The sequence below is a fragment of the Dermacentor andersoni genome, chromosome 1, assembly GCF_023375885.2.
Source record: "Dermacentor andersoni chromosome 1, qqDerAnde1_hic_scaffold, whole genome shotgun sequence".
Classification (NCBI taxonomy): Eukaryota; Metazoa; Arthropoda; class Arachnida; order Ixodida; family Ixodidae; genus Dermacentor; species Dermacentor andersoni.
The window spans coordinates 180,416,871-180,443,525 of NC_092814.1; the positions used below are offsets into that span (position 1 = coordinate 180,416,871).

General features: G+C 46.8%; 1 protein-coding gene across 3 annotated transcripts in view; it reads right to left on the reverse strand.

Annotated features, from left to right (window-relative positions):
- Window positions 1-26,655, reverse strand: part of LOC126547239 (WD repeat-containing protein 47) — a 188,957-nt gene that overhangs the window by 127,200 nt on the left and 35,102 nt on the right. For all 3 annotated transcript variants that reach the window (XM_050195185.2, XM_050195186.2, XM_055062825.1), the window contains 4 exons: window positions 24,301-24,566; window positions 23,338-23,581; window positions 17,518-18,629; window positions 12,823-12,937 (listed from right to left, as the gene is read on the reverse strand). In XM_050195185.2, coding sequence (XP_050051142.1) covers window positions 12,823-12,937; window positions 17,518-18,629; window positions 23,338-23,581; window positions 24,301-24,542 — 1,713 coding nt within the window. In that variant the 5' untranslated portion in view covers window positions 24,543-24,566. The remainder of the gene's footprint in view (window positions 1-12,822; window positions 12,938-17,517; window positions 18,630-23,337; window positions 23,582-24,300; window positions 24,567-26,655) is intronic.

Consider the following 26,655-nt stretch of genomic DNA (forward strand, 5'->3'; position numbering starts at 1 on the left):
GCCTGACAGTCGAATTTGATGTGAAGTTTTGGACACTGTTAGGGAAGCCGTTCACATCATTGGTGAACAGGCTACTCATTGAAGGGACTCTGTCAGCATCTCAACGAGAGGGGCTAATCACTCTCCTTTGTAAGGATGAGTCGAGAAGCTCCGATCTAAGAGCATGGCGTCCAATCACACTTCAGAACTGCGATTACAAGCTCACAGCAAAGTGTCTGTGTATGCGACTCACGTCAGTACTCAACACTGTTTTGGGTCCATACCAGGCATGTTGTGTCCAGGGACGCTCCACTCAGCTTCACTATTTAGCAGTGAGCGACCATCTCCTGTGGGCAAATACCAGGAAACTTCCAGGTATTCTGTGCTCCTTCGATCAGGAGAAGGCTTTCGATATCATTAGTCATAGGTACCTCTTCCGGGTTTTGGAAGAGGTTGGTTTGAGTGTGTGTTTTCGGCAGATGGTCCAAGCTTTGCATTCTCGACCGGCTTCTGCTGCTCTCATATAAGATCGCGTCTCGGAGGCATTCAGTGTGTGACATGGTGTACGGCAGGGTGTACGGTGTATGACCCTCTCTCGCCTGCCCACTACGCACTCGCTTTTGAACCGCTTCTGCAGAAGTTGTCCTGTGACAGTAGAATTGGCAGGTTGCTACTCCCACCAGGTCCCCCCCCCCCTCTCTGTTGCACTCTTTGCTTATGGAGATGACTTATCCATTGTCGTCCCGGACGAGGCATCAGCTTGCATCGTCTTGGATGTCATGGACAGTTACTGCGGGGCAAGCGGTGCATGACTGAATAGGTCGGAAAGTGCAGCCATGTACTTTGAACTCCACTCCGTCCAGTCCGCAGCCCGTTCATGGTCTCCCCGTGAAAACGCGGTTGCGCATTCTAGGTTTCCAATTCGAAACAGACGGTCTCTCTCCTGAAAACTGGCAGCAGGCTAAGGCGAAGCTTGAAACTAGGATTCAGGAATTCAGCGCGTTATCATGCCCATTCAGGAATTCATGACAATTCATGGAATTCATGGAATTCATGACATTCAGGAATATCATGACAATTCAGGAGCGAAGAATTGTCGCTCGAGCGACAATTCTTCGCTCGCTTCCGTTTTCGTTCCATACGTATGTGGCGTGTGTGTCTCCTGTTCCACCCCGAACCAAGCTAATCTTGGAGAGGGTCCTCTTTCGCTTCCTATGGAAATGGACAACTAGCTGTGTAGTTCGTCAGGTGCTCAAGTTGCCCAACGATAAGGGAGGACTCGGAATTCCCGACCTGGGCATCGTGGCTACTGCATTACACGTCAGGTGGACCCAGGTCGCTCTTAACTCGGATATGCTCCTGACTCGAAACTTTAGTTCCTTTTTTCTTAGCACCCGACTCCGCTTGTTTTCCCAGAGCCCGCTTTCCCATTGTGTGCATCGCTCAGGTTCCCCGTCCACAATTTATGCGGCGGCTGCCAATTCTCTGGTATGCCTCCGCAAGGTTCACCCCGACATCGACGTAGTTTCAACTCCAATCCAAGAACTAGTCGATATCCTCACCGTCCGTCTTTCGTCGTCCACCCCAAAGTCACAACAGTGGATGGCAAGCTGTGGCATTGGAAGCCAGATAACGCCCGCTACACCGCTTAACGACAGCCAAGAGGACCACCGGCGTCAGCTACATTGGAGGGAGTGAGTGCAGTGGCGTAGCAACGAGGGGGGCCGGGGGCCCCGGGTGCAAGGGGCCAGTGGGGGGGTGTCACGTACGTCTGGAGACACCCCTCTTTCCGTCGGCTACACCCGGGGGGGTGACAGAAGACCTATGGGCACCGGGTGCTAGACGACCTAGCTACGCCACTGGGTGAGTGCCCGACGTTTGCCTTTCGCAACGCCAGACCTTTGTCGCACACGTAAATGCTAAGGACAATTGCTCAAGTATTCTGAAAGGGTTGTAGTGGTTTCGTCTTAGTTCGCTTCAGGCCTTGCATAGATTTCCGGCTTCAGAAGCAAAGCTAATTTAGAGGCAAAACCGGAGAGGAGACGTCAGATCGCGATGGAGACGCTCAGGATACAGGACCTTCTTGATGTTTGTCAGGATATGGGCATTTCGGTTGCTGCTGCAAGGTGAAAGAAAGCCATTCTGGACGTTATGAGGGCACAAGAGGTAACTGAGGAGGAAGTCGAAGAGGTTTGGGGAGGAATTCTCTAAAGGAGAAGCGAGAAAAAAAATGCGGAAAGAGGAGCAGAAAAGGCGCGAGGAGGCAGAGGAAAAAAAAAAGGCGTGAAGTCGAGCGAGGTCATGCTACTAATATGAGAGAACTAGAAATGGAGCAAATTCGAATCAGCTCGGCGCGTTCAAGTCCATTTTCCGGTGGAGACGATACGCCTAAACTGAGAATACAGGACCTGATGCTACCATACAGGATAGGCGGTGACATCGCACCTTTTCTCGTGAATTTCGAACGTACGTGTGAAAAGATAGGGCTGGACGAAAGCCTTTGATCTCAAAAACTTCTTTAAGTTGTCCCAGGTGAGGCCGCGGAAGTTCTCGCACGCTTGTCTAAAGAAGACTATGAGAACTATGGAAAGGTAAAAGCAGCGCTTCTTCGCAAATACCGCCTCTCTGCCGAGGTAACTCAACAGCGGTTTAGACAGGCAAAAAGGGGCAGCGAGTCGCACACTGAGTTCGCGTACTAGTTAAAGTCTAACTTAAAAGAGTGGCTCAAAAGTGCAGAAGTGTATGGCAACCACGACAAGGTGTTTGAATGCATAGCACTGGAGCAGTTTTACCGAGTTCTTCCAGAAGAAGTTAGACTTTGGCCGCAGGACAGGCTCCCAGAGGTAGACCTAGAGAAGGCAGCGCAGCTCGCAGAGGAATACTACACGCACCGAAACTTCCAAGAAAAACCGATTCAGGAAGATAGGCTAGGAAAAAAGGGCTATTCTGTAAAACAGTTTTCCCCTCGCAGCCCAATCTTGCCAAATAAGAAATAATCTACGAGAGACGAGTTCAGCAAAGGAGTATCGACTAAGGCTGACGTTGCGAGGGAAGGGCTAGCAGAGACAGCCCAGACGGCTGGGGCCGCTAAAGCTAAGGCAGATGTAGATGGCGCGTTCGAGGCCCGGAGACCAATTATCTGCTTCTGTTGCAACAAGGAAAGCCATATTTTCTCAAATTGCAAGAAGCAAATCGCGTTCGCCAGCATTAGCCATTCAGACGAAAATCTGAGGCTGTTCGAGCCATATATGCAGGAGGTCGTGGTAAACGGGAAAATGTGCAGGGCACTTCACGATTCCGCCATCGCCATGGATATTACTCATCCGCCCTGTGTTTGCGCCTGGATCAGACAAGTCCCAGGTGAGCAGAGCGCCTGCTTGCCAGTTGCCAGGGTAACCCTCGAGGGCGCTTTTGGGAGGTTACAAACGGAGGCAGCCATGAGTCTAAGTTTACCCGAACACTATTCATATCTTTTTTTCAAACAAATCGGAGCAGCTTTTAAGAAAGAAGGGCCGGTCGTTCTCTACCAGTCTCGCTTGCATGGCATTAACGCGATCGCGGTCACGTGCCCACTCAAAGAAACGTGAAAGCTCATCTTCAAACGAGGAAACTGATAATGTAACGTCCTCACAGCGGCAGCCTAGGCCGGGATATACGGCTGATGAAAAGCAGAGGACTCAGACTTGTGATGGATCAATTATCGGATCAGTGACAGTGGGTGAGGAGCCTTTCGAGACTCGGAAAAACGGGTCCCCTAGGGCTGAAGTGGAAGGTTCATTGCTTAGTCCCGCATCTTTTTGCTGGGAGCAGCTTAGTAGGGTTGGACGAGAGGCGCTTATCGCGGCTCAGAAAAGTGACCCTTCGCTAACTGTGCTGCAGGCTAATGTAAATGAAGGAGTGGCCCGAAAGAACATCTCGTTCTACACTAGGTCAGGTCTCAAGTACCGGAAATATCAGGATTTCAAGGGTCGGACATACACCCAACTACTCATGCCAGAAAAGTACCGACCACAGCTTTTAGAGTTAGCGCATGGGAATGCTTGGGCGGGTCACTTCAGTATCAAGAAGGCAAAGGTTAGGCTAGCGCAAGATTTCTATTGGCCAGGATGCTGGAAAGAGGTTGAAACACTTGCTCGGTCATGCGACGCATGTCAGCAAGTTGATAAATCCAATGACAAGTGACAGAATTTCACTCGGAGCGAGACAGGGCAAAATATAATCTTTCTTCGATCGCCTCAGCTGTGTCTTGCCTGCCCGAATGACTGTTAGGAATTGCTTTGCAATCTATTCTTTAGCTGTTTATTCTCTTAGAATGTGTCTTCTTTGAGAGGCCTATTTGTGGAGGTCTGTATTCCGGGCTCTTTATCGGGAGCGTGTTTCCTGTTTAGTACAATAACAGTAATGGTGCTGTTGAGAGCACAGAGGGGGTTAGAGCGTTTGTTTTCATGGAGTTTGGTCTGGCGTTGTGGAGAGCATTGGGAGGGTGCTCACTTTCACCGAAGTGGTTAGTGTTGATCTTCGGTCACTCCGTGAGCTTTCTCAGATCCAAGCAAAGGAAAGACCAGCGGATGAAAGGGCGGCAAAGCCACTTCCTTAACCCCATCAAGGACGTCACTCAATCAGCCCATCGCATACGTCGAGCCACGTCGAACAGCTCGACTTCTGGATGTATTATCTGGTGGCGAGAGTGCTGCTGTGCCATACATACCACGTGGCTATCATCGAGGCGATGGGAGCTGCCATACTACATGTACCATGTGCACATCAGCCAGGCGACGGGAGCTCCCACTTATTCCGCGATGAATGAAGAATTCGATGAAGGGGACTTCAAGAAGCACCCAGCCATCTCCGAGACGAATAAAAAATTCGACGGTTCAAGTTCTTGATTAATGTGGACTACCTGGGGCAATGTGGCCCTAAATATAAGCACACGAGCGCTTCTGCATTTCGCACAGTCGAAATGCGGCTGCCGCGCCCAGGATCGAATCCGTGACCTCGAGCTCAGCAGTGCAACGCCGTAGCCACTGGGTTACGTCTGTGGCTTTGAATTCGGTCGGCACACGCTCGTACAACACCAGCATGAATCTTTTCTGAAACACGTACGTAGGCTGACGTCATACGACTAACTTTCTTGGCTCACGGTTTTGTGGTGGTAAATGTGAAAGACATCAAAAACAATGCTGCCAGAAAATGCGCAGGGGTCGCAGTACTGCTGTACTGACTTCCACGTTCACAGTGGAGTGCCAGATTTCCATCTGTACAGGTATCTCAGCTGGCCATCATAAGAAGAGCACAGCAAGAAATGATTAGTCATTAATGAATTCATTTATGTTGGTTTATGATGAATACCCTGGTTGTTGTGATTACGGTATGGATGACTTGTCTTCATTTTTGTTATCGTCGACAACAACACACAAGACAGCAAAGTAATTCTGGGTCTCGATTTACAAAGTGTATTCGACAAAGTCAAACACTCAGCCACATTAGGACAAGCATCAAGACTCAATATGGGGGTAACGAGCTACAATTATATTCAAGACTTCTTGACCAACCGCACGGTAGAACTGCACGCCGGAGACCTCAAGCTCCCCGAACACAAGCTCGGCAGTACGGGTACTCCACAGGGTTCGGTCATATCGCCGTTGCTTTTTAACCTCGTCATGATCGGGGTAGCGAGGGCAGTAACGGCGACCGGCGTCCGGCATACGATCTACGCCGACGACATTACCCTGTGGGCGGCCGGCGGCACCGACGCCAGCATCGAGCAACATCTGCAAGCGGCGGTTACCGCCATCGAGCAGCACCTTGATGGCACAGGCCTAATGTGCTCGCCCGCCAAATCCGAGCTGTTCGTCGTCACACCACTTCGACCGGGACGGAAGCGCGCTCCTCTTCGGGCGTGTGATCACATCAAAATTGTGACTGCATCGGGGCAACGCATCCCCGAAGTTCCCAAGATCAGGGTCCTGGGCCTGCTGCTCAACAAGAGCGGCCGCAACGACGAGACCATCAACAAGCTTACCACCAGGGCAATGGACGCCATCCGGCTCATACATCGAGTCTCTACACGACGGGCGGGCATGCGTGAAGACAGTCTCGTGCGCCTTGTCCAGTCGTTCGTGATCAGTAACATCGCCTACGTTGCGCCCTACCTTAACTGGTACGTCACTGACAGGACCAAGATCAACACGCTGATCAGACGGGCTTACAAGACAGCGCTGGGTTTAATGGAGACCACGAGTACGGCTCGGCTCTTGCAGCTCGGCGTCCATAACACCCTAGAAGAAATAGCCGAGGCGCAGCTCACCGCGCAATTCGAGCGCCTCTCTACCACCAAGACGGGCCGCAGTATACTGACGTCCTTGGGTTACAACCCCCAAGCTCCCAGCCGCCAACCGTGCGAGATCACAGATGAGGCGCGGGCCCACATTTACGTGGACCCCATCCCGAAGAACATGCACGCAGAATACAACCAAGAACGGCACCAGGCGCGGGCCAAAGCCCTCACCGAGCAACACGCCCAGACCCGCACGCCCGGTACGTGGACGCCGCGGAATACAAGCGGGAAGGATTCGCGGCAGTGGTCGTTGCGGCGGCTACCGGCACCAAGACAACGGCAGCGAGCGTGCGGTGCACGAACGCCACAGACGCCGAGGAGGTTGCCATCGCTCTGGCGATCACCGAGGCCGAGTGTCGCACCGTGCTCAGCGACTCGAGGAATGCCGTGCGCAACTTTGCCAAGGGGCGAATATGCGCGCCGGCGGCCGCCATCATCGGCAAGCTCCAACTTCAAGACCGCGGCAGCACCGTCCGTATCAAGTGGTTCCCGGCGCACGCCTCACCGAACCACAACGAGACGGCCCATTCGGCGGCGCGAGCGCTTACCTTCCGCGCCCCCGAGAGTGACCGTTCCATGTGGTGGTTCGAAACCAAGGACAGATTGACTAGTTATGCCGAAGTAACCAAGTGTTACCGCTTAGCTCGACGGACAATGCCGCCTCCCCACCCGGCACTCAGTCGGGAGGAGGGCGTAATCCTAAGACAAATACAGACCGCGTCACTCCTCGCCCCCGCAATGCTGCACGTGCTTCACCCAGAGCTCTATCCGAGTGGGCTGTGCGGTGTTTGTGCAGCGGGTCCGGCGGACCAATGGCACATCATGTGGGACTGTGCCAGGTTCCCGACGGCAGCTACCTCCAGGACTTACCCGCCAGAACTTCAAAGTGCACTGCAGTCAGCAGACAAGGACTCACAACTATGGGCCGTCCAGCAGGCCCGGGGTGCGCTCAAAAAGCACAAGCCTCATGACCCACTACAAACGGGCCCAACTGGGCTAGTGCAGAGTAGGGTATAACCCCGGGTCGACGCTTGGCCAGCGTCACGACTCGTTAAATCGTCGTTTGCCGGCACTTTATTAAGGTTATTCCTATCCTATCCTTGTTAACGCAAGTTGCAACTAGTGCACAATGCTTAGTTTTCTGATGCTCCTTATGTGCGACTGTAGGTTCCACCTTCTAAGGGCCTAGTCAGCTTTGTTCAGGTGCAAAAATAATACTTGGTAACATTATCGTGGACTTCGATGTTTGTAAACATAATCTTCAATGAACAAAAAGAGTGCAACTGTTTTTGCAGACAGTGTTTTAATGCAATTCACTGTGGCTTGCTATCCGAGATTATCGAGTTCCATACATGTTGTATTTCTAAATTATTGATGGCCTGAGCCTAAAGCCTGACAGTGGCTATCGACAACGTTGAACCACATAATAATAATGTGCCGGAAGTCCACTGTGAGCTGTAAGGCGAGCCGGGCCATTGTACAAAAATCCAGAATAATGTTGACTTTAATGTGCCCCAATACCTGTTTTGCATTTCGCTTTTATCAAAGCGTAGCCGCTGTAGCAGTGATGTGGCACAAAGCATTACATTTTATTGGCGTGCAAATACTCTGAGCACATTTCATCGTTACATCCACGCATCATCTCAAGAAGCGGCTAATCAATTTGAACGCGAAAAACTGAGTCAAATAATGAGGGCTTGCAAGTGTGTCGAAACTCCAGGAAAGATCGAGCTGCTCGAAAACCGAGCTGAGCCATGCCCATACTCTATTGAATTGCTAAGACAAAGCAAGATATGAAAATATAGGATGTGGTGATGTTGAGCGATATACCCCAGGTGTGTTTCTAGCATTGGGAATGTCACTACTCCAGGAAAAAGGTGCCGGCAAGTCAGCGACTTTCACATCATGAACGCATGCAGTGGCATACAATATTTCTCCTTTAAGATGAACGCGAGGAGGAAGTGGTTAATTTTGATATTGGCTTGAAGTCACAAAAAAAATGTGCGCCATTTCTGTTGCTCTAAGCAAGAGCGTGCACACCATTACGTTGCTAGCAAATGCAGGCAGAGCAGTTCGTCTGCACTAGTGTTTACTCAACCTACCATGAGAGGCGCTGATTTGTGCTGCTGTTCGCATTGGGCACTCACAGGAAGACTACAAATGGCACTTTGCAGGGTGATATGGGCTGGACAAGTTTTGAAGTGAGGAAAGCTCAGAGTAATATTGATTTTGGAGAACAGCTGAGGAAGTAAATGGGTTGCAAGGGTGTTCAACTATTTGTGCAGGAAAAGTATTGGCTCGCAGTGGGAATAAAGAACTAGGAAGCTTACTAGCAAGTATGTGGTATAGTAAGCAACATGGCAACAAAGAACGTCAAACACAAAGTCAAAGGTTGAGACAATCTCATGGGTGGCTGCAATGAAAAATAAACCTGCTATGAGTACCTAAGAGACAAAAAACGATATCAGGAACAAAGCAGTTTATGTTAACTCAGAGGGAAGCTCTTTACTTTTTGAAGCGAGATCAGGATACCTTAAACACGTAGTTATAAAAAAAGCGAGGTACACCAAGGAAGAAGACGCATGTACTTGCTGTGCTAAAGCTAGGGAAATTATGGAACATGTTTTAACAGAATGTGAAGATATCTACCCAGCTGTTATTTTAGGCTCCGCTGGCCTCCTTGAAGCCCTTGGGTTCAGGAATAGCAGCGGGAAAGTAAACATGCCTGCAGTAGAGATTTGTACAAGGTGATTGGGAGGTATGGTGGCAGAAAAGTAGGGAGACCACAAACAATGGAGGCGTACCAAAACAAAGTTCCCAACCGTGATTCAGAAAGCTTGATGCTGGGAATTTTTTGTCTGTATAAAAAATATAGGTAAGACATTCGGCAAATCAAGAACAAGTACTTGTTGATGCAACCCACGGCCCCATTTCAAAGGGGGTGCTCACAGCATCCATCCAACGCGCCACCTGGAGAGTGTCAGCAAATGGTTGCTAAATAAGAACAGTGTATTGTACAAACACAAATGAAAGATTCACTTTAAGCAATTTACAGTGAGTGGGACCTACATATTATTTATTTCTACTTTTTTTTAGCAGGGAAAGAGAAAAATGCCTTATACAGCCGCTGCCAGACTTAACAGGAACACAAATGACACTCGGTATTTAAGCAGTCCTATATACAGTTAAACTTCGAGATAGCAAACTTCAACATTACGAAATTCTCAATATAACGAAGTATTTAACTTTTCATAACCTCCTGTCCATAGAACACCATGTATTTAGAACTTCAATATAACGAAGTGTGTTTGCATGCAATTTCAATATAACGAAATTTCACTGTCGCTGCGAAGGAATGCCGAAACATTAAATGGAAACTTCCGCGGCGCAGATGGTCAGATGATTGAATTACAAGCGGCAGCTTGCAAACGCGCCTCTCAAATCGCGTGCCGCGCGACAAGAGCGACGGCCGAAGTGTAGCCGCATCGTGTTCCGTATAAAGTCCAAGTGCGATAAGGTCCTATCGCGTCCTGCGCGCACTGTGTGCTTTAGGTGCGAGTGAAAGTGTGCGAGGGTGAGACAAGAAAGATGGTGGCTTCACGGGTGTCGCCTTCCCGCGCGAGCAAAGGGAAAGAAGGGGAGGGGGGGTAAGTTGGCGCGCATCTCGATTTCTGGCGCGCGTCTCCGCCGTGGCTGCGCATGGCTGTAAGCGTGGCTGAGCGCATAATGTAAGGGATTGGGGTCGGGCATGAAATAGATGGTAGCTGGCCTGGCCCATGCCGTCGTCCAACTGAACCGCGCTGAGGACGTTGTTGAGAGGGACTTGTTCTCATCGAGAACGAGGAATATGGGATTTATTTACAGTATCTACATGAGAGCGTTACAGTTCATCAGTCTAGCATGACTAGGCGAGAATGCACACTCAGCAGCCGCACCACGGCAGCTTATAAACACTCTGTCCCCCCTAGATCCCTAGGTGAGGGAAAACGGCCGTTCAACCTTCGACCAATTCGGAGCGTCCAAAGTCATCGTAGCCGACCCGCCTTTGAGGGGGTGCATGGGTTTACACACTCACTTCCGCACAGGTTTCACTGACCACATCAAAGTTAGAAGGTTTTCATAGACACGGGTCTTGCCCGGAGCAGGCGCCTCTTGATCCCCGAGTTGACCCCTCAGATAGTGGCCGCCGCGTCTGTCCACTGACTGACGACTTCTAAGGCCCGTGAGACGGCGCCGCAAAACATTTTCTTCCAGGAGTTCCCCCGCTTCAAACAAACCGTGACGGTGACGGCGAATCCACTAACAATACTTGGTCCGCCGACTGCGTCTAGACATCCCGACGCCGTTCGGCTGGGGACGCAGCGCATTGTCGTCCTTACAAAGCGAGCCGTCGCAGCGGGGTGGGAAGGCTCGGAGGTCCCTTCTCCTCTAGATCGCCAGCCCCGCAGCTGCGGCGGGCTGGGATAATTTTGTAGGTCGGTACCCCTGCAGGCCGATCGTAACAATACACAGCTGCGCACCCTGCTTTAGAGGTACTCTGCCGCTTGTGCAAAGAGTGGGCGTGCCGAGACGGCGTGGCAACATGTAAGCTGTCTTCCTGCGCGTTTAGTATTGGAGGTTTTGTAATCTCGAGTTTCGGTGACTCGTTGGGGCGAGAGGCAGACGAAGCATTCGCTACCTGTTGCCGGCTTTTTTCATGATAGCGTTGTCCCAGTGCGGGTGACGCTATCAGCCGCGGGTGCAGAGTGCACGCGAAAGCGTGGTTAGCTTCACTTAATTCGTACCGCCGAGAAGATATCGTCGACGTACAGGGCATGAAACTGTATTATTCGTAGCCGACTCCCAAATTTATGAAAATGAATTCTTTTGTCATTGAAATTTGCGTTTCTTTGATTACCTGATAATTCTGAGAATCTTGCTGCCCCTTCCCGTGTAACAAAAGGCGATGGACGACTGTACTTATTTGCATAAAATGTGGAATTTCAATAGAACGAAATTTCGATATAACGAAGCAAATTGTCGATTTTACCGATTTCGTTATATCGAGGTTTAACTGTATTAGATCAGACTGGTTTTTCGAGAAGACGATAAGTGACATGTATCACAAAACTCTGCTCCCATAAGCAAGAGAAAGAAAACAGCCATTAGGAGTTTTCGGATAAAGTGTGATGTATGGGTATACTTTGCAGCACCAGGAGAGCCGGAAGCGTGCAGAATGCCCACCTACTAAGGCTGACATGGCGGAAAATGCGGTACAGAGGCAGTCCAACTGTACAAAAATACTAGTGGCAAGCCTCCCACAACAGCATGCTGCGGGGAGCGGAGTGCACACATTTTGACCGATAATCGGGCGAGGTAGAGGCTTCTGCAGCTCATCAGATTGGAAAGCTGTGGTAGTACAGCTTCATTATAGTTTATTTCAACCCTGGGTCGGCAACAATAAAGCAAACTTTAATTATTTTCACGCTGACACTGGCACCACACAGCCTATATACCAGCGTGCCCGGATCGATACTGGTTGACAATCTTCATCACAAGTACGCGGAACAATGCAAACGAGCAAGCTTTCGCACTTGGCATTCACTGGCCTACAGTTCTGAAGCACCAGCAGAAGCAGTCTGTATGTCCACTAAACAATAGTAGCCGTGGTTCCCGTTGGGTGGGTCGGATGCAGATTTGTCTTCCTTGCAACAGCATATTATACCTAGTGATTGCTCTGGTCCGTGAAAGCTAGCCTGATGCCTTTTGTGTGTAATATGACTGATCACAAAAAGAAAAAAAAAAGGAGGCAAAAGACGCAAAGGTCTGCACCAAAATTTCAGAGGCGAAAGACATTATTCGGCAAGTGCATGCTAGATGCCACCACAAATTAGGAGGCTTCACCAATGCACGCAGTATCAGTGCCTGCTAGCTCAAGTTCATCAACATGCACCTGAAGCGGCGATTGATGAGTAAAAGCACATGCAACAGTGGCCCTAACTGTGAGAGGCCTGAAATTGCAATTACATCTACTTTCAGTTGTGTTAAGAAAGAGCCCTTGGATTTTTTTTTTTTTTCATGTTGTTGTTTTTTCGAATTTATGCTGAAACTGCAAAATAATCTGTGGACAAAGGTGATTTCCATGACAGATGTAACCTGCTGGATTTCTGTCAAAGAGCAGAAGAAAGCCGCCTTTGCTGCCACCAAGTTCAGATGCATGCTTCTGTGAACACTTCAGATAAGTTCAACATCTTTTGAACAAGCGTGACTCGGTGAAAGCGTGCCACTGGTACATAAGTAACTTGCAGCATAACGTTAAGCATCTTTTCTTTTTTTGTGCATGTTTACAGCAGATAATGTTTTACAATTAATGAAATAGCATAACCTTATTTTGACCAACAGCCAAACTTCTGGCATTTTCCTTCATTTGTTAAAATTTATAACTCTTTGAAGTAGCAACAGCCTTTGCAACCTGTTTAACACTTTGTGAAAAGGCATCGCAGGAAAAAGTATGACAAGCAACTGACTGTGTTGATGAGGACTCTTGCTGATCCAGCACTCGAAGGCTGTCCTGATGACCGAGACTGGGCGCTTATTGACCTCGTGTCCGAATGAACGCTTGAATCACTGTGTTCTGGAAAGCTAGAAAAGACAGCAAGAAATGCATCAGCCCTTTCATTCAGCATCTCACAAAACATCCATGGGTAGAAGGGAGACGAGCTCAACAAGTGTACACATACAGGATGTGGAGGAGGAAGAGAGGGAAAGACAGGGAGCTTAGCTAGCGCACAGACTGGCTACCTACCCTGTGCTGGGGTAAGAAGGCACCCTTGTGACAGTAGTGATAACATATATGACAGGTGTGCACAAATATCTGAGCCTTTAGGTAAGAATACAAGCTTTATTTTATTCATACTCAGAAGTTCATATTCATTATAGTATTTAATGTGCAGTTAAAGATGAGTGAGCTGGATTATTACTTCAGCCTGCATGAAGCAAGAAGCCATAGAAATGTGCACTGGCTACTTCAAATATTTACAGTTAAACCAACTCGGAGAGAAACTCTGCTGTTCCTGTGACCTCTGTTCCAAGGAAAGATTATTTAGTGGTTTAAGAGGCATCATCACTGTGCACTGACTTCCCATAGTCAACAAACATGTGGACAGGGCAGTTAATTTCTTGCATGGAAACTTGCAACAAGCCAAAAATGCCTCCATGCTTAGGCTACTCGCAGATTTATCACAACTTTTGCCCTTAGGCACAACTTGAACTGAACCTATATTTTCTTTCGGTTTGGCACTAGGCTCAGAATGTTGCTCACAGTAAATCAGTTAAGGAACTCAAAGAGTTACTAGAGCCCTTTGTTTCCATTTGGAGCAGCAACCTGAAAATTGGGTTTTATATCTCTGCATTGCACAGTGCTTCGTAATAAGATAGCCCCTCTGTTCTCGTGTGCAAGAGACCATCACCACCCCCCCACTCCCACATACTCCACGTGGCCTTCATAACAGACATCATTGAAACATCAGCCCCACACCATAGGCCACATGTTGCTTCCCTTTCATTATTGAAGAAAATGGAGAAATGAAGACACTGGTATGTGGACCAGAGTTTTCCATTTGAAGAAACTTGATAGGTCAGGCCACCTTTCAAATTTAAGAAATTATTCATCACACATATATATTAGCTTAGAGTATACATAGTTCTCTTGCACTTCTGACAGTTAAGTATGAAGTCTCATTTCAGCACCCAATCTGTGCAGGTCAGATCAGCGATGAAATGCTTGTGAGAAGTGTGATGTCCATGAAATATAAATGTGTTAAATCTGAAAACAACTGAGGTCTTACATCACTGCTTATCTGCAGTGTTTTGTCCTCTTATAGTAGTAGAATACATTAAAAAGTATAAGCACAGACTTGATTTTTTTTTTTGTCAAGCTTTATGATTTCTTTCCTGCCTATCACCATAGACATCAGTGTTGTATGCATGCCTGTAGCCTAGGACAGCCGACTGAGTCCCTTCTTTCTAAGAGAGAGGCAATGCATCTAGCTGTATGATTTCCCTTCTGCCTATCACCATTGACATCAGTGTTGTATGTAGGTCTATACCTGCTGGCTATTGCCATAGACATGGCAGTTGCATGCATGCCAATGTGTATGAGTGCCGTGAAGGATGAGGTCTTTCCTTGGTCAGCACTCGTCTCGATCACTTCGTCCGCTGCCGTCTGGCTCAGTGGCCTAGACCACACGTGGTGACCGACACCGCAATATTCAGCAAACGGCAATTTTTAATCTACATACCGTTAATTCAATGACAGCACCAGAAATTAGTATGGGTGTCATTTGTCGTGCTTGTATTCTTCCAGTCACTGCTGGCATACGCATGTACGCATCTGGACCTCAGCATAAATAGAAATGTGAACAGGAAAATGTACATTACATCACACTTTCTTTTGTTGAAGAATCCTTGAAATGGTTTGGACAAATTTGGTAGACACGTAGGGTACAGCTACAGTAAAACATCGGCTCTACAATTTAAGTGAAGCATATCATTTTAAGAACGCTACAGATGATTACAAGTTACCTGCCTCCCTAGCCATGCTTTTTTCTCCTCAACTCTTTTGTCGAATGATGGAGGCTAAGCTCTGCCTTCACTGGCTTTGCGTCGTGATGCGATATCATATAGTCTACTTCCGGTTGCCTTGGAGCCAACATGTGATGCCTCTACCTCTCCGCTAGCCGCCTGGCTGTTGATCCCCCGTGAGAGCTATCCAAGCAGCGTTCGTTGCGAGCGTCCTGTCACCGCACTAAGTACGTACAGTATTCTGGTAGCCGCAGGTGACCTGGGCATTTTGATGGATGTGGGGAGACGTAAACTATTAAAGCCCCCCTATACTACCACCACTGTACTGAAGGGCTTAGCGTAAAGGTGAGCAGCCTGGGTGGCCTGCATGGTGCAACCACCTGGTGTAGTAGAGCGTAGCGCCAAACACAGAGCTGGTATTGCTGTAACCAAGTATAAAATATTTTAAACATTTAAAAAGACAATGTGTTCATGATTACACTCCTGACAAAAGTTTACACCCCCACCAGTAGAATACACTTGGTTACTGCTATATTAGCTCGGTGTTTGGTTCAGCACAGTGCCACCAGGTGGCTGCACTGTGCAGGCCATTTCCGTTTGCACCTCCGCTCATATGGTAAAACGTCCAGGCCCAGTCCGCTTGCACTCACGTTTACCTGAATACCGGACACACTAAAACTCTCTAAAGTGGTGTTAGTATCCTCCAGCAAGAAGTGACGGCTGCAAATGCATAGATGCTGGCGCTGATTGGAAACAGACAGCCCGATGCGCTGCACCCACACCGCTTGCATGTTGCCCTGCAGAGGGACACAATGTCGCAGTTTGACATGTTGCCGATCACTAGATTTGCAGCCCACAACCGAACAAAGGCAATCCATGGTGCTCAGAAAAAGAAAACTCAAGACCAGCACTGACTGCACAGCTCGCATCAACACAGAACGTCGTAACACAAGCAGACGACACTTGCTGTGTGCCAGAAGTGCTTGAGTGCAGCAATAAATTGTCATTGTGTATTCTCTTTCTGTTACTTTCTTTATAGAAACAAATTCACTAACATTCCAACTATTACGAACAACATTTGTTCACTATAATGGTGGAAAAATTATTGATGACACAACCTGGATAGCCAATCGGATAGCTCACCCAACTGACGTGAATTGTGATAACTACTTCAATTGGGAAGGGGCGGATGAAAATAGAGGGGAGGGGCGCCGCTGCAATTGGTAGCGAGACACATTTTAAAAACTTTATAATAAATGACATGCTTTACGTGAAACACTTAAATATGTCACTTAATGACCCCAGGGTCCCTTTAATTCAACCCTGACAGAACTACCGAAATTGATCTATCTGGCAGGCTGAATTAAAAAGAGGCCGAAGAACATCCAAACATATCGCTGCTCCAGTTCGCAGTATTTGCCTGCGTTTTACATGCCCCCAAATCTTATGCACATCCATTCTTTAACAAGGAAAATTCATCATGCCTCCGATCCTGGCAACCAAAATAAGATGAAACCATGGAGCTTAACCTTTATATAATAGAAATTTATTTAGGATTAATGACCATCATTGTTGGTCTCAGATAGCCCTTTATCAGTCAATGGACAACAACATTTACTGCTCTGTACGATACAATATGCATTTGATATTTCGCATTTACCGAATGACTCGAACAATTACAAATCGGATGGTGGCCCCTGCCTAGATGAACCATTTCACTTGAAACATTAAAAACACCCGATACAACTTTGTTGTCACTACCTTAGCATGCAAAATTAATCTTTTAAATGAGCTTTTGTAGTCAAACACTGAAAGCAGCACATCGTCATAAACATTCGATAAGAGAGCTTGTTCTGTTGTCATCTTGCGAGGATAATGCTGGTTCTGATGGTAGGCTGCTGCAACGCCATGAATGCGGTTTCATATCTGATTACACTATGCAGGTAGTTTTGCACCAATCTTCTTGGAAAGAAATGTGCACTAGAAATTGGTAAATATGGCCATCATTTATGGTGAGCTGCCACTTTTGCTTGAAAATCTTCCTAGGGCAGGTAAAAAATAGTTGTTTTGGGGATAAATTAATGTGTCTTTGATGGATTCATGCTCCTCTAGTGCCACCAAGACAAATATTATGGCCATTGGTATCATGAGTGAGGTCAGAATTTGGATCAGGCGCATTTGCATTATTCAGTCAACTTCGAATTAGTCAGTGTGGGGCAATTTCAGGACTGAAATAATGAAATCTTTGGCCCATAGAAATGCATGGATGCTGGTTGAACCTTCAGTCGAGATTGAATTAACTGAGGAATAGAGTTAGCCAGAGACAAATTAACAAATGTCTACTATACTGTGTATTTGGTCACTAAACATACTGAAGCCCGAAAGTTCCACAACAAAGTATATCACACTGACTTGCAAATGTAGAAATGAAAAGGTGGGTTCTAGTAGCTTCTGACTTGTTTGAATTCCACCTTATGTTGATCATACATCTCAGTGAATATGTACATGAAGTTGCCTGTTCATACCTTGCATTAGATACTGCGATGCTTTGCAGTATGCAAATGGTACTGCAGCTAAGAAACATATCTGTAATCAAAATCGAAATTGCTTGCAAGAAACAACCCATAGCAATCACTGACCTGTCAGTGGACCGGAGATCTTCAGAGAGGTTCTTCACCACTCCATCTATCGTAACTGTTGTCACATGTGTAGGTGCTGTCCTTGGATTCCGTGGTGTGCTTGTCGTAAATTTTACACTACCTTTCTGTGTTGTTTGACCAATTGGCGTTACTGCTGGGGATACAAGTGTTACTTCAGCAGCAGATTTTGTGCGTGAAGGCGCAGAGGTAGTGGCACTTGTTGGGGCAGAAGTAGGTGTAGGTGTTCGTGCTGGTGAAGATGGAACTGCTACCACTGAGTTTGACGTCCTTTTGTCACTCTCAACCACCACTGGTGACATTGCCATAGCTGTATCCAGATGGTGATGAAGGTTCCTCCTGAGACGTTGGAATTCTTTCCAAAACTGAGATTTGTCTGCATCGCTGGCTTTACTTTCATTGCCATCCTTGTTCTCTTCCTCTTCCTCCTTGAGCAAATCGGGCAAAGTGCCTGTCCGAATGTCCGTGCAGCTTGTGCTGAACACATCACCCACTTCAAAGAGCCGGTCAACAGATGTATTCATCAGCTTTTTCCCTGTAAGATGGAAGGCCCCAAATGACCGTGACATGGATGAGGACAGGTCTGCCATTGAAAGGGCCATCTTGGCACAACCACTGAGGGCTGGATGACTGCCTGCAGAAAAAAGGCCGCCTTCCATGCTAGCCATTATGAGCGAACGGCTCATTGGGGTGCGTGGAACAGCAGAGTGTGGGAAGACACGTGGCTTGATTGGCGTTGCCAGAATCTGCTCTGTCCAGGATGCTTCAAGGAACGGCTTAACTAACTGCCGGATGTCAACATTAAGCACTTTCTGTTCAAATGGGTAAGAGAACACTTCTGGCGGGAGGCACTGAAGCCACGAGAACAGGCTGAGATCGGCATCGGCATTTCCCAGGAGTTCGGCAAAGTGAAACTCATCATCCCGAGCGCTGCTTGGTGGAAGGGTTGCCTTCTTCTGGCAGAGGTTAACGCAGGATTCGTACAAGATGCCCTTAATGAGCAACTGGACAAGACGGTCACCAGACGACGTACGCTGAACTGACACAGGGGACTTTACTGGAGATGGCAGCAGCTTCTCCACAAGTGGCAGTACCTAGAGGATGAAAAAAAAAACAGCCTTTTGAGATGATCCATAGATAATCAACATATTGCAGTGCCCCACACACATCTCACAATTATGCTTGTACAACAAAACCTAACTCACTATAATAACTGACAAGTGAAGAATGCAGGAAGGCCCTTCCCATAAAAGTATGACACACATGCTAGTCGTGCCTCCATGCTCCCGGAAAATAGCTTCTTCGCAAGTCATACAGGCACGAAGAGGAAGTGACCAACTTACCCAGCAACAATCAATAAACATACCGTGGTCACAGAAAGTATTTAGTGAACTACAAGAATGGATTAGGAGGGAGATATATGACCTCACCTATGGTCCAGACAACCTCCTCATGCACAGTTTAGAAAATAAATTATAAAGATGAAACTAATCCTTTTAGAGCTGGGTGCATTGTTTGAGCATGTTACCTAAACCATCACTAGGAGTTGAAAGCACAGCAACTGAGAAAGGCAGGTGTGAGAACATGAATAGCAATGATATGGAAGGCGAGAGAGTCATACGAGGCAGTTCGATGGCCCATGCGTACATAGTATTTCCTTTGAGAAGCATTTGCCACTGCATACTTGATCTGACACTGACTATAACTTTTTCTGCAACAGAAACACATTTTAGCCATTCTAGTGTAGACTTAATTTTGCCAAGCTATTTAAATAAAACTGGTCAGCTGCAAGAACACAAGGTTGACACTGTCGGTCACCTTTCTTTGATTCAACTTCTCTTTGACAAATTAGCGTAACTAAAATACAAGAAAGCTTGCAGTGCAGTGATGCAGCAAGGCTACTGAGTATACTGTTTGCAAGAAGCTATTCAGAACAACTGCACACATCATATAATTTCTTCAATTACTGGATACAAAAGGCATGACATAACACATACAACTGCAGTCAAAAGGCTTGAAAACTGAATGCAGTATTTACAATACTGTTGCACAAATTGCAATGCATTTGCCCAATCTTTGGGGACACTCAACGGCTGCTCATAGGCAGGTGTTCGATAGGCAGGGCATCATGGTGCTGTTACGGCAGTAAATGAAAATACAGTTGGGTATGCAAAATTTAAATGATAAAAGTAGACTGACTAACAGAATCCTAGAAATGATCCAACAACAATTTTTAAACTGTCTTTTAATAATGTATGAATAATAGGTTTTGTTTTATGCCCATTATATGTGCTCTTTTAGTCCTTCTGTGATGCCCCCCTTACCCAATGCCTCATACGAGGCCTGTAAGGACATTTTAAATACATAAATAAACTGCACATTGGCAGGACAATATGGTGTACCACTAGTGCTTCTGCAGTGCTGTTACTACCAAAGCAAGGTAGATATTGAATGAGCTACCCTTGCTGCACAGTGGTGCATGAATGCAAAGCTACCTGGCAGTGACAATAACCGAAAAAGTAAGGAGGTAATAACACAATAAAATGCTCCAATAACATACAACGGTCTTCAGTAGTAGATCTTTTTTAATGTAGAGAACACTTATTTTTCATTTACTGCTTCAACAGCACTATGACCCTCTTTACTGTCCACACTTCACTGTCTTATGTCGAAATATATACTGTTCTGGCAGCACTCGTCTCGTATGAGTCACTGTCCTGCTGCCTTTGAGTAGCCAAACAGTGCTACAGCCTAATCTTTGAATGAAATACATAACATGCACTAGAGGATCGTGTTAAGGCGTGCCCTTGAGCTGTTTGGTTGTACTACTATAAATTTTGCACTACCCAGAGTGCAGAATCCTCAATTAACTGTGCAGCAGTAGAGATGAATACTAGAAAAGAATATCCTCCTGAAGTAGCTAATGGAGGATGTAATGCATCAACTGGGAAGTTATAGGCACAACTCTGGGTAGGAAGCACGAGTGAAGCTTGTAGGGCCCTTCAGGAAGACAATGTGGGGAACTGTGTCTGAGAAAAGTACTATGCTTCTGCAAGCAAAGGAACCATGCCTGTCTGTCCTCTATCAGTTCAGCTTACATGAATAAGTGTTAGCACTTTCAGATCTGTTCTTGCTCAATGATGCTGCTTTTAAATGTAAAAAAAAAGTGAAATGACAAGCCGCAAAGTTACTAAAGGTATACAGGGTTTGTCCGTAAAGAAATGAGACTGGGTCCGGCAAAAAGAATTTAGTGACTTGATGGGAACATATTATTACAATTCTTCAAAATTGTCTCCTTGGGCATCGATATACCGCTGCCAAAGCGATACCCATGCTGTAAAGGTTCTCTCGAAGTCAGCTGCCGTAACCTCTTTCAGAGACTCTGTGACAGCCCGGTGGATGGCGGGAACATAACATTCTCGAAATGTTGACCTTTCAGGCTTCTCTCGAGCTTTGAGAACAGGGGGAAAAAAAAAAAAAAAAAGAACCCGCCGTGGTTGCTCAGTGGCTATGGTGTTGGGCTGCTGAGCACGAGGTCGCAGGATCAAATCCCGACCACGGCGGCCGCATTTCGATGGGGGCGAAATGCGAAAACACCCGTGTACTTATATTTAGGTGCACGTTAAAGAACCCCAGGTGGTCAAAATTTCCGGAGTCCTCCACTACGGCGTGCCTCATAATCAGAAAGTGGTTTTGGCACGTAAAACCCCATAATTTTTTTCAACAGGAAAAAGTCTGCTAGGCTCATATCGGGGCTGTATGGTGGCGACGACAAGGTTTCAACCCCTATCTGGGCCAGTTAGGCGGTCACAACAAAGGCGGTGTGAGCTGGAGCGTTGCCGTGGTGGAGCTTCCAGCAATTGGCAATCACCAGTCATTTCTGTTTGACGGCTCTGGGAAGGCGCTCAAGGACGTTTTTCTAGAACACGGCGTTGACGGTTCGTCCCAGAGGTACAAATTCTTTGTGGACCAACCTATGCTTGTCAAAAAAGACAATGAATATTGTCTTTATCTTAGACTTTGACATTCTCACTATCTTGGCATGCGGGGAGTTCATGGTGTGCCGTTCTGAACTTTGGCGCTTGGTTTTGGGGTCGTATTTGAACACCCATGATTCGTCGACTGTTACTATGCCATCTAAAAAGTCCCATTCACTTTCTAACTGCACCAACATCTCAGAGGAAACGTCAAGCCGTCACTGTTTTTGTTCATCACTCAACACTTTTGGCACCAATTTCGAACAAACATTCCGGATGTTCAAATTTTTGAAATAATTGTGTGAACTGTTGTTTTGCACATGTTGAGGTCTTCGGTGATTAATCTGATACTCAAATGACAGTCGGAGTCCAGGCTATATTTTACACTGACCACATTTTCGTCCAAACCACTCGTTGAAGGGCATCCAGATTGCTCCATGTCTTCAATAGTCTCCCGTCCGTTCTTGAGCTCACCGAACTACCAGAAAACCTGGGCCTTTGACAGGGCATCCTCTTAGTAAGCCTCCTGAACCAAGGCAAGCATCTTGGAAGCGGTTTTGCCCAGGTGAAAGCAAAATTTGACTGTGCACCGCTGCTCCAGCTAATGCTCCATTTCTGATGTTCTCTGCTATGACAGAAACTTGAAAACAGCTTTTGCACCACTTCAGATCCTCACTGTGTCAGAGCGCGGCTGCAACGGTCACCCAGTGTGATACTTAGCTTAGAAGCTTCCCCACTAATCTCACCTCTGGGGAGCGTGCTACTGGTGACTGCAGCGCTGCATGGCAGGCAGTCTCATTACTTTACAGACAAACCCTGTATGTCTGCATTAAACCTATGCATATATATCTTTTTTCAATCAATAATAAAGAACATTAGCAAAAAAACCTTGATGCTTCAACGGGTTTCTCATCCGATGCTCAATAAGGTAGATGCACAATTGTCCATGGCCTTTTAAAAGTGCAGTTGCTTCATAAGTTCAGAAAAACCCACAATTACTGGGAGACTTTACATGTATGCACCAAAAACTGGCTACAAGGAAGCTTTAGCTTGGACCTAGACACAATTTCTGCATTAAAAAAATATTCGAAACATGGAAGGACTCGCATTGAGCATCTGTTTGCTCAACCAAATGAGTAAAAGTTGTTTCACATAAAAGTCACATTTTCATAACTGATGATTGGAAACATCACTGATTTAGGCAGTTAATTGTTCTAGAAAAAATTAACGTAAAGGGCCCCTCATAAGGTTTGGACATTGCAAATAGACAAGAACAGTGAATATATCACATGACTTGAGTAAATTACCTAACACAGAATGCACAAAACCACCACTGCAAGTGTGCCGCAGTAAGAGAAGAGATAGAAAGAAGTCAGAAGGCGAGGCTCACGATGTAAATGAGATACAGTCCCTGGGGTTGGTATGGAAGAAGGCAAGGAAGGACTGTAGCTTACAGACGCTACTAGTACAGGCAAAGGGAGAGAGTGCATATGTTCGCAGTGAAGCTCGCCTGCAGGCAGCATGGCGGTGGGACATTTCAATTTCACCTATACACTCTAATAATGAACCAATTTGAAAAATACTTGCGGCAAAATATACCCTAGATGGCACTTTACAACTTCCGGTGCATAACCTCAATTTCTGACAAGGCCCTGGTGAGGCCCCTATAAATTTCTATATCCCCCTTTTCTCCTGCTATCGCTCTTCAATCCTACTCTAATAGTCAGGCGTGCCAGATATTTTATTACAGTACTACGACCTTACCAGTGCACATCAGGCTTCCCAGGTTGAAATAAAGATTATTACCCCTGTTAAAGAGAGATACCTCTCTGAAGCAGTTGATTCGGGCATTGCTGGGATTCCAGTGCTTGTAGTCAAGATGATCACAGAGTCGGGGAAAGGTAAGTAGCAGACAGAGCTGGTTGTAGTGTTCGCGTGAGGGGCTGCACTGCTCCAGGGCCCCAAGGCAGGCCACCATTTCGTCCACACCCAGCTCAGCGCTCTGCACCAGCCCAGCCTCAGATCGGATGCACAGCAGCTCGAGGAACTTGTGCTTTAGCACAGAGAATCTGGGCACCAGAAAGAGGTGCATTTGAGGCACATAAGTGGTGGCCAAGTGCCCACATAAACCCCTGCCATGAATTATACACTTAAGAGTTTCGTCAAATTTCACATAAACAAACTTTACATTTATGCAAGCATCAAAGTCCTAATACCTTCATATAAGCATACTAACTGTATCATAGCTTCTTTCAAGTTTGAAGGCAAAGTTCACTTTCTACATTCTTATACCTTACAGTTGAGGCATGTGTGTCGTAAGCCAACAATGGGCTGCACCTACCAGCATTACAGAAAGAAGTATGTAACACTTGCTTACACTAACCTGAAAATAAGTTAAATGCTGCATAAAATATGCAACAGGATAGGTCGTTGAGCATAATTTACACCCATATGTTTAGCCGTACCTCAAATTGTAAGGTGTGGTGAAAGTACAGGCTATGGAAAAGTGTGGAAAGCACTAAGAGTGTCACATTAATTCTCTCAGCCTAGTTTTCTCATATTCTGGCACTGAAAGTCACAATGCGGACGTTGCAGCCACAAGTGTGGACTCAATCCTCTCAATTCTAGGGCAAGAAACCAGGCTAACAAAAGTTCAACCAGCTCCAGCATCCCTATAACTCTCAATAGCAATGATACTTTCTATCCTGATGAAGCAATCATGAAGCCTTAACACTAAAGCAAACACAAGAGCGTGCAAACCAAAAGGCAGACATAGTAAGCTACTAACTTGAAACGCTTGATGTCGAAGGCTTCCATGTCTTCAAGGGGTTGCACAAAGTCAAGGGCATCATCCCACTGGCCATCCAGTATAAGTTGCCGCAAGAAAAGCAGGTCATCAGAGAGGGCATCATTAATGACACCAGATTCACGCTCCAATGCCAACTGGCTGATGCTCAGCTCCCGATTGGCCAGAAACTCCAGCACCAATCGTACGACTTCTGCTTCCTCCAGGCACAAGTGGGCTGCCATCTCAGCAGGTCACTGCTGTGGCTGCTGCATAGACATAGTATCACCGAGTTCAATAATAACTCTCCCATTCATGTGGCAAGTGATTGCATGGTTGATTAATTGGTGGGGTTTAACATTCCAAAGCAACACTGCAGCTATGAGAGATGCCATAGACAGGGCTTCAAAGTCATTATGACCACTTGAAGTTTTTTAATACAGACCTAAATCCAACTATAGGAGCGTTTTTGCATCTCATCCCATCGTAATGCAGTCATCGCGGTCGGAAGTTGAACCTGCAACGTTGTGCTCAGCAGCAGAACACCTATAGCCACTGAGCAAACGCGACGGGTCCAGAAAGTAACAACCGCTGACAGGCCCATCAGTAGGCCTGTGGGTGGTGGGGGTACTTTTCCAAGCACAAGGAAGGCTCACATTCAAAGCAGACTGTTTCAACATGTATCTTCAGTACATGCTGCATTGACAGGAGCAGCTGAACCAAACATTTGAAATGCGTACAAACAGCCACACTTTTTCTATATGGTATTCCAATGCTATACTTGTTAAACAATGCTAAACTATACCATTAGTTTGAGGGTGACATGCCATGGTAATGCGGTGAATGATGCGACATTTCTTTAGCAATGCAGAAATGACGTCAAAGAGAAAAAGGTCGCTCAGTAATTCTCGAGGGACTCCATGCCGTAAAATCAGGTTTTGAAGGATAAAACTGGCAACGTCTTTTGCTGTGGCAGATGATAGGGCTGAAGTTTCAGCGTACCACATCTGGTGGTCGATAGCAACAATAGCCCAGTGGCTGCCACTTGGAGTGTTGGAAAGAGGACTATATAGGTCAATGCCGATGCGGTCAAGTACTCATGCAGGGCATGGTAAAGGAGCAATGCCCCATGAGCAAGCCAACCAGTTGGATCTTTTAGTGAAGATAACCAGCATAGGGCATGATGGTCAGTCACGATGTTAAATGGACGCCCATACATCTAAGGACGAAATTTTCCGATAGCCCAAATAACAGCCAGACATTCCTTCTCAGCAACCGAGTCGTTCGCCTGGGCTTTGGTAAGCGTGAGGCTGGCATACACTACAACGCACTCTTTGAAGCTATCCTTACATTGTGCAAGAACAGCACCTAGCCTGACACCACTAGCGTCCATGTGGATCTCAGTTGGAGCAAAGAGATCGAAGTGTCACAGTACTGGAGGCGAGGTGAGAACGTGGCGCAGTTCTTGGAGTGCACTGTTACACGCTGGGAACCAGGCCGATAGGTCAGAACTGCCAGTGAGAAGCTGCAATGACAGAGGCAAAATTATGGATGACACGTCAAAAATATTAGCATAGGCTGATGAAGTTGCGAAGCTCTTTTATGGTAGTTGGTTTGGGGAACTCCGATACAGCGCTAAGTTTCATATGGTTTGGGAGGATACAGTCTTTTGAAACCACATGACTGAGAATAGTAAGCTTGCGAGCTCTGAAGTGGCATTTCTTCAAATTTAGTTGCAGTCCTGAATTGGAGAGGCATGCAAGGACTTGCTCGAAGCGGCTGAGGTGTGACGCAAAGTCAGCGGAAAAAAACACAATGTCATGTAAATAAAAAAGGCACGTGTTCCACTTCAGCCCTTGAAGAATGGTGTCCATAATTCGTTCGAAAGTGGCAGGCACATTGCAGAGGCCGAGGGGCATGACGGTGAATTCATATAGCCCATCAAGTGTTCCAAAGGCTGTCCTTCAGCGATCGGCCTCTGCCATTGGCACTTGCCAGTACCCGGAGTGCAGATTCAGCGAGGAAAAGAATTCCGCTCCCTGCAGGCTGTCCAAGGCATCGTCGATGCACGGCAGAGGATAGACATCTTTGCACGTTATTCAGTTAAGGCGGCAGTAGTCGATGCAGAACCTTATGGAGCCACCTTTTTTTTTTTTTTTTAACGAGGACAACCGGAGATGCCCAGGGACTGTTAGAGGGCTGCATTCAGTGGTCAACCCAAAGCTTCTCACAAATAATAGAAACGGCAGCTCTGGTGTCAATAGGTGCACATACAGTGACACTGCCTACGCACAGTTCAATTTCATTTGCAGGTGCAAAATGAGACCTTGAAGTGTTCGATGTAAACGCAGTTCCTGC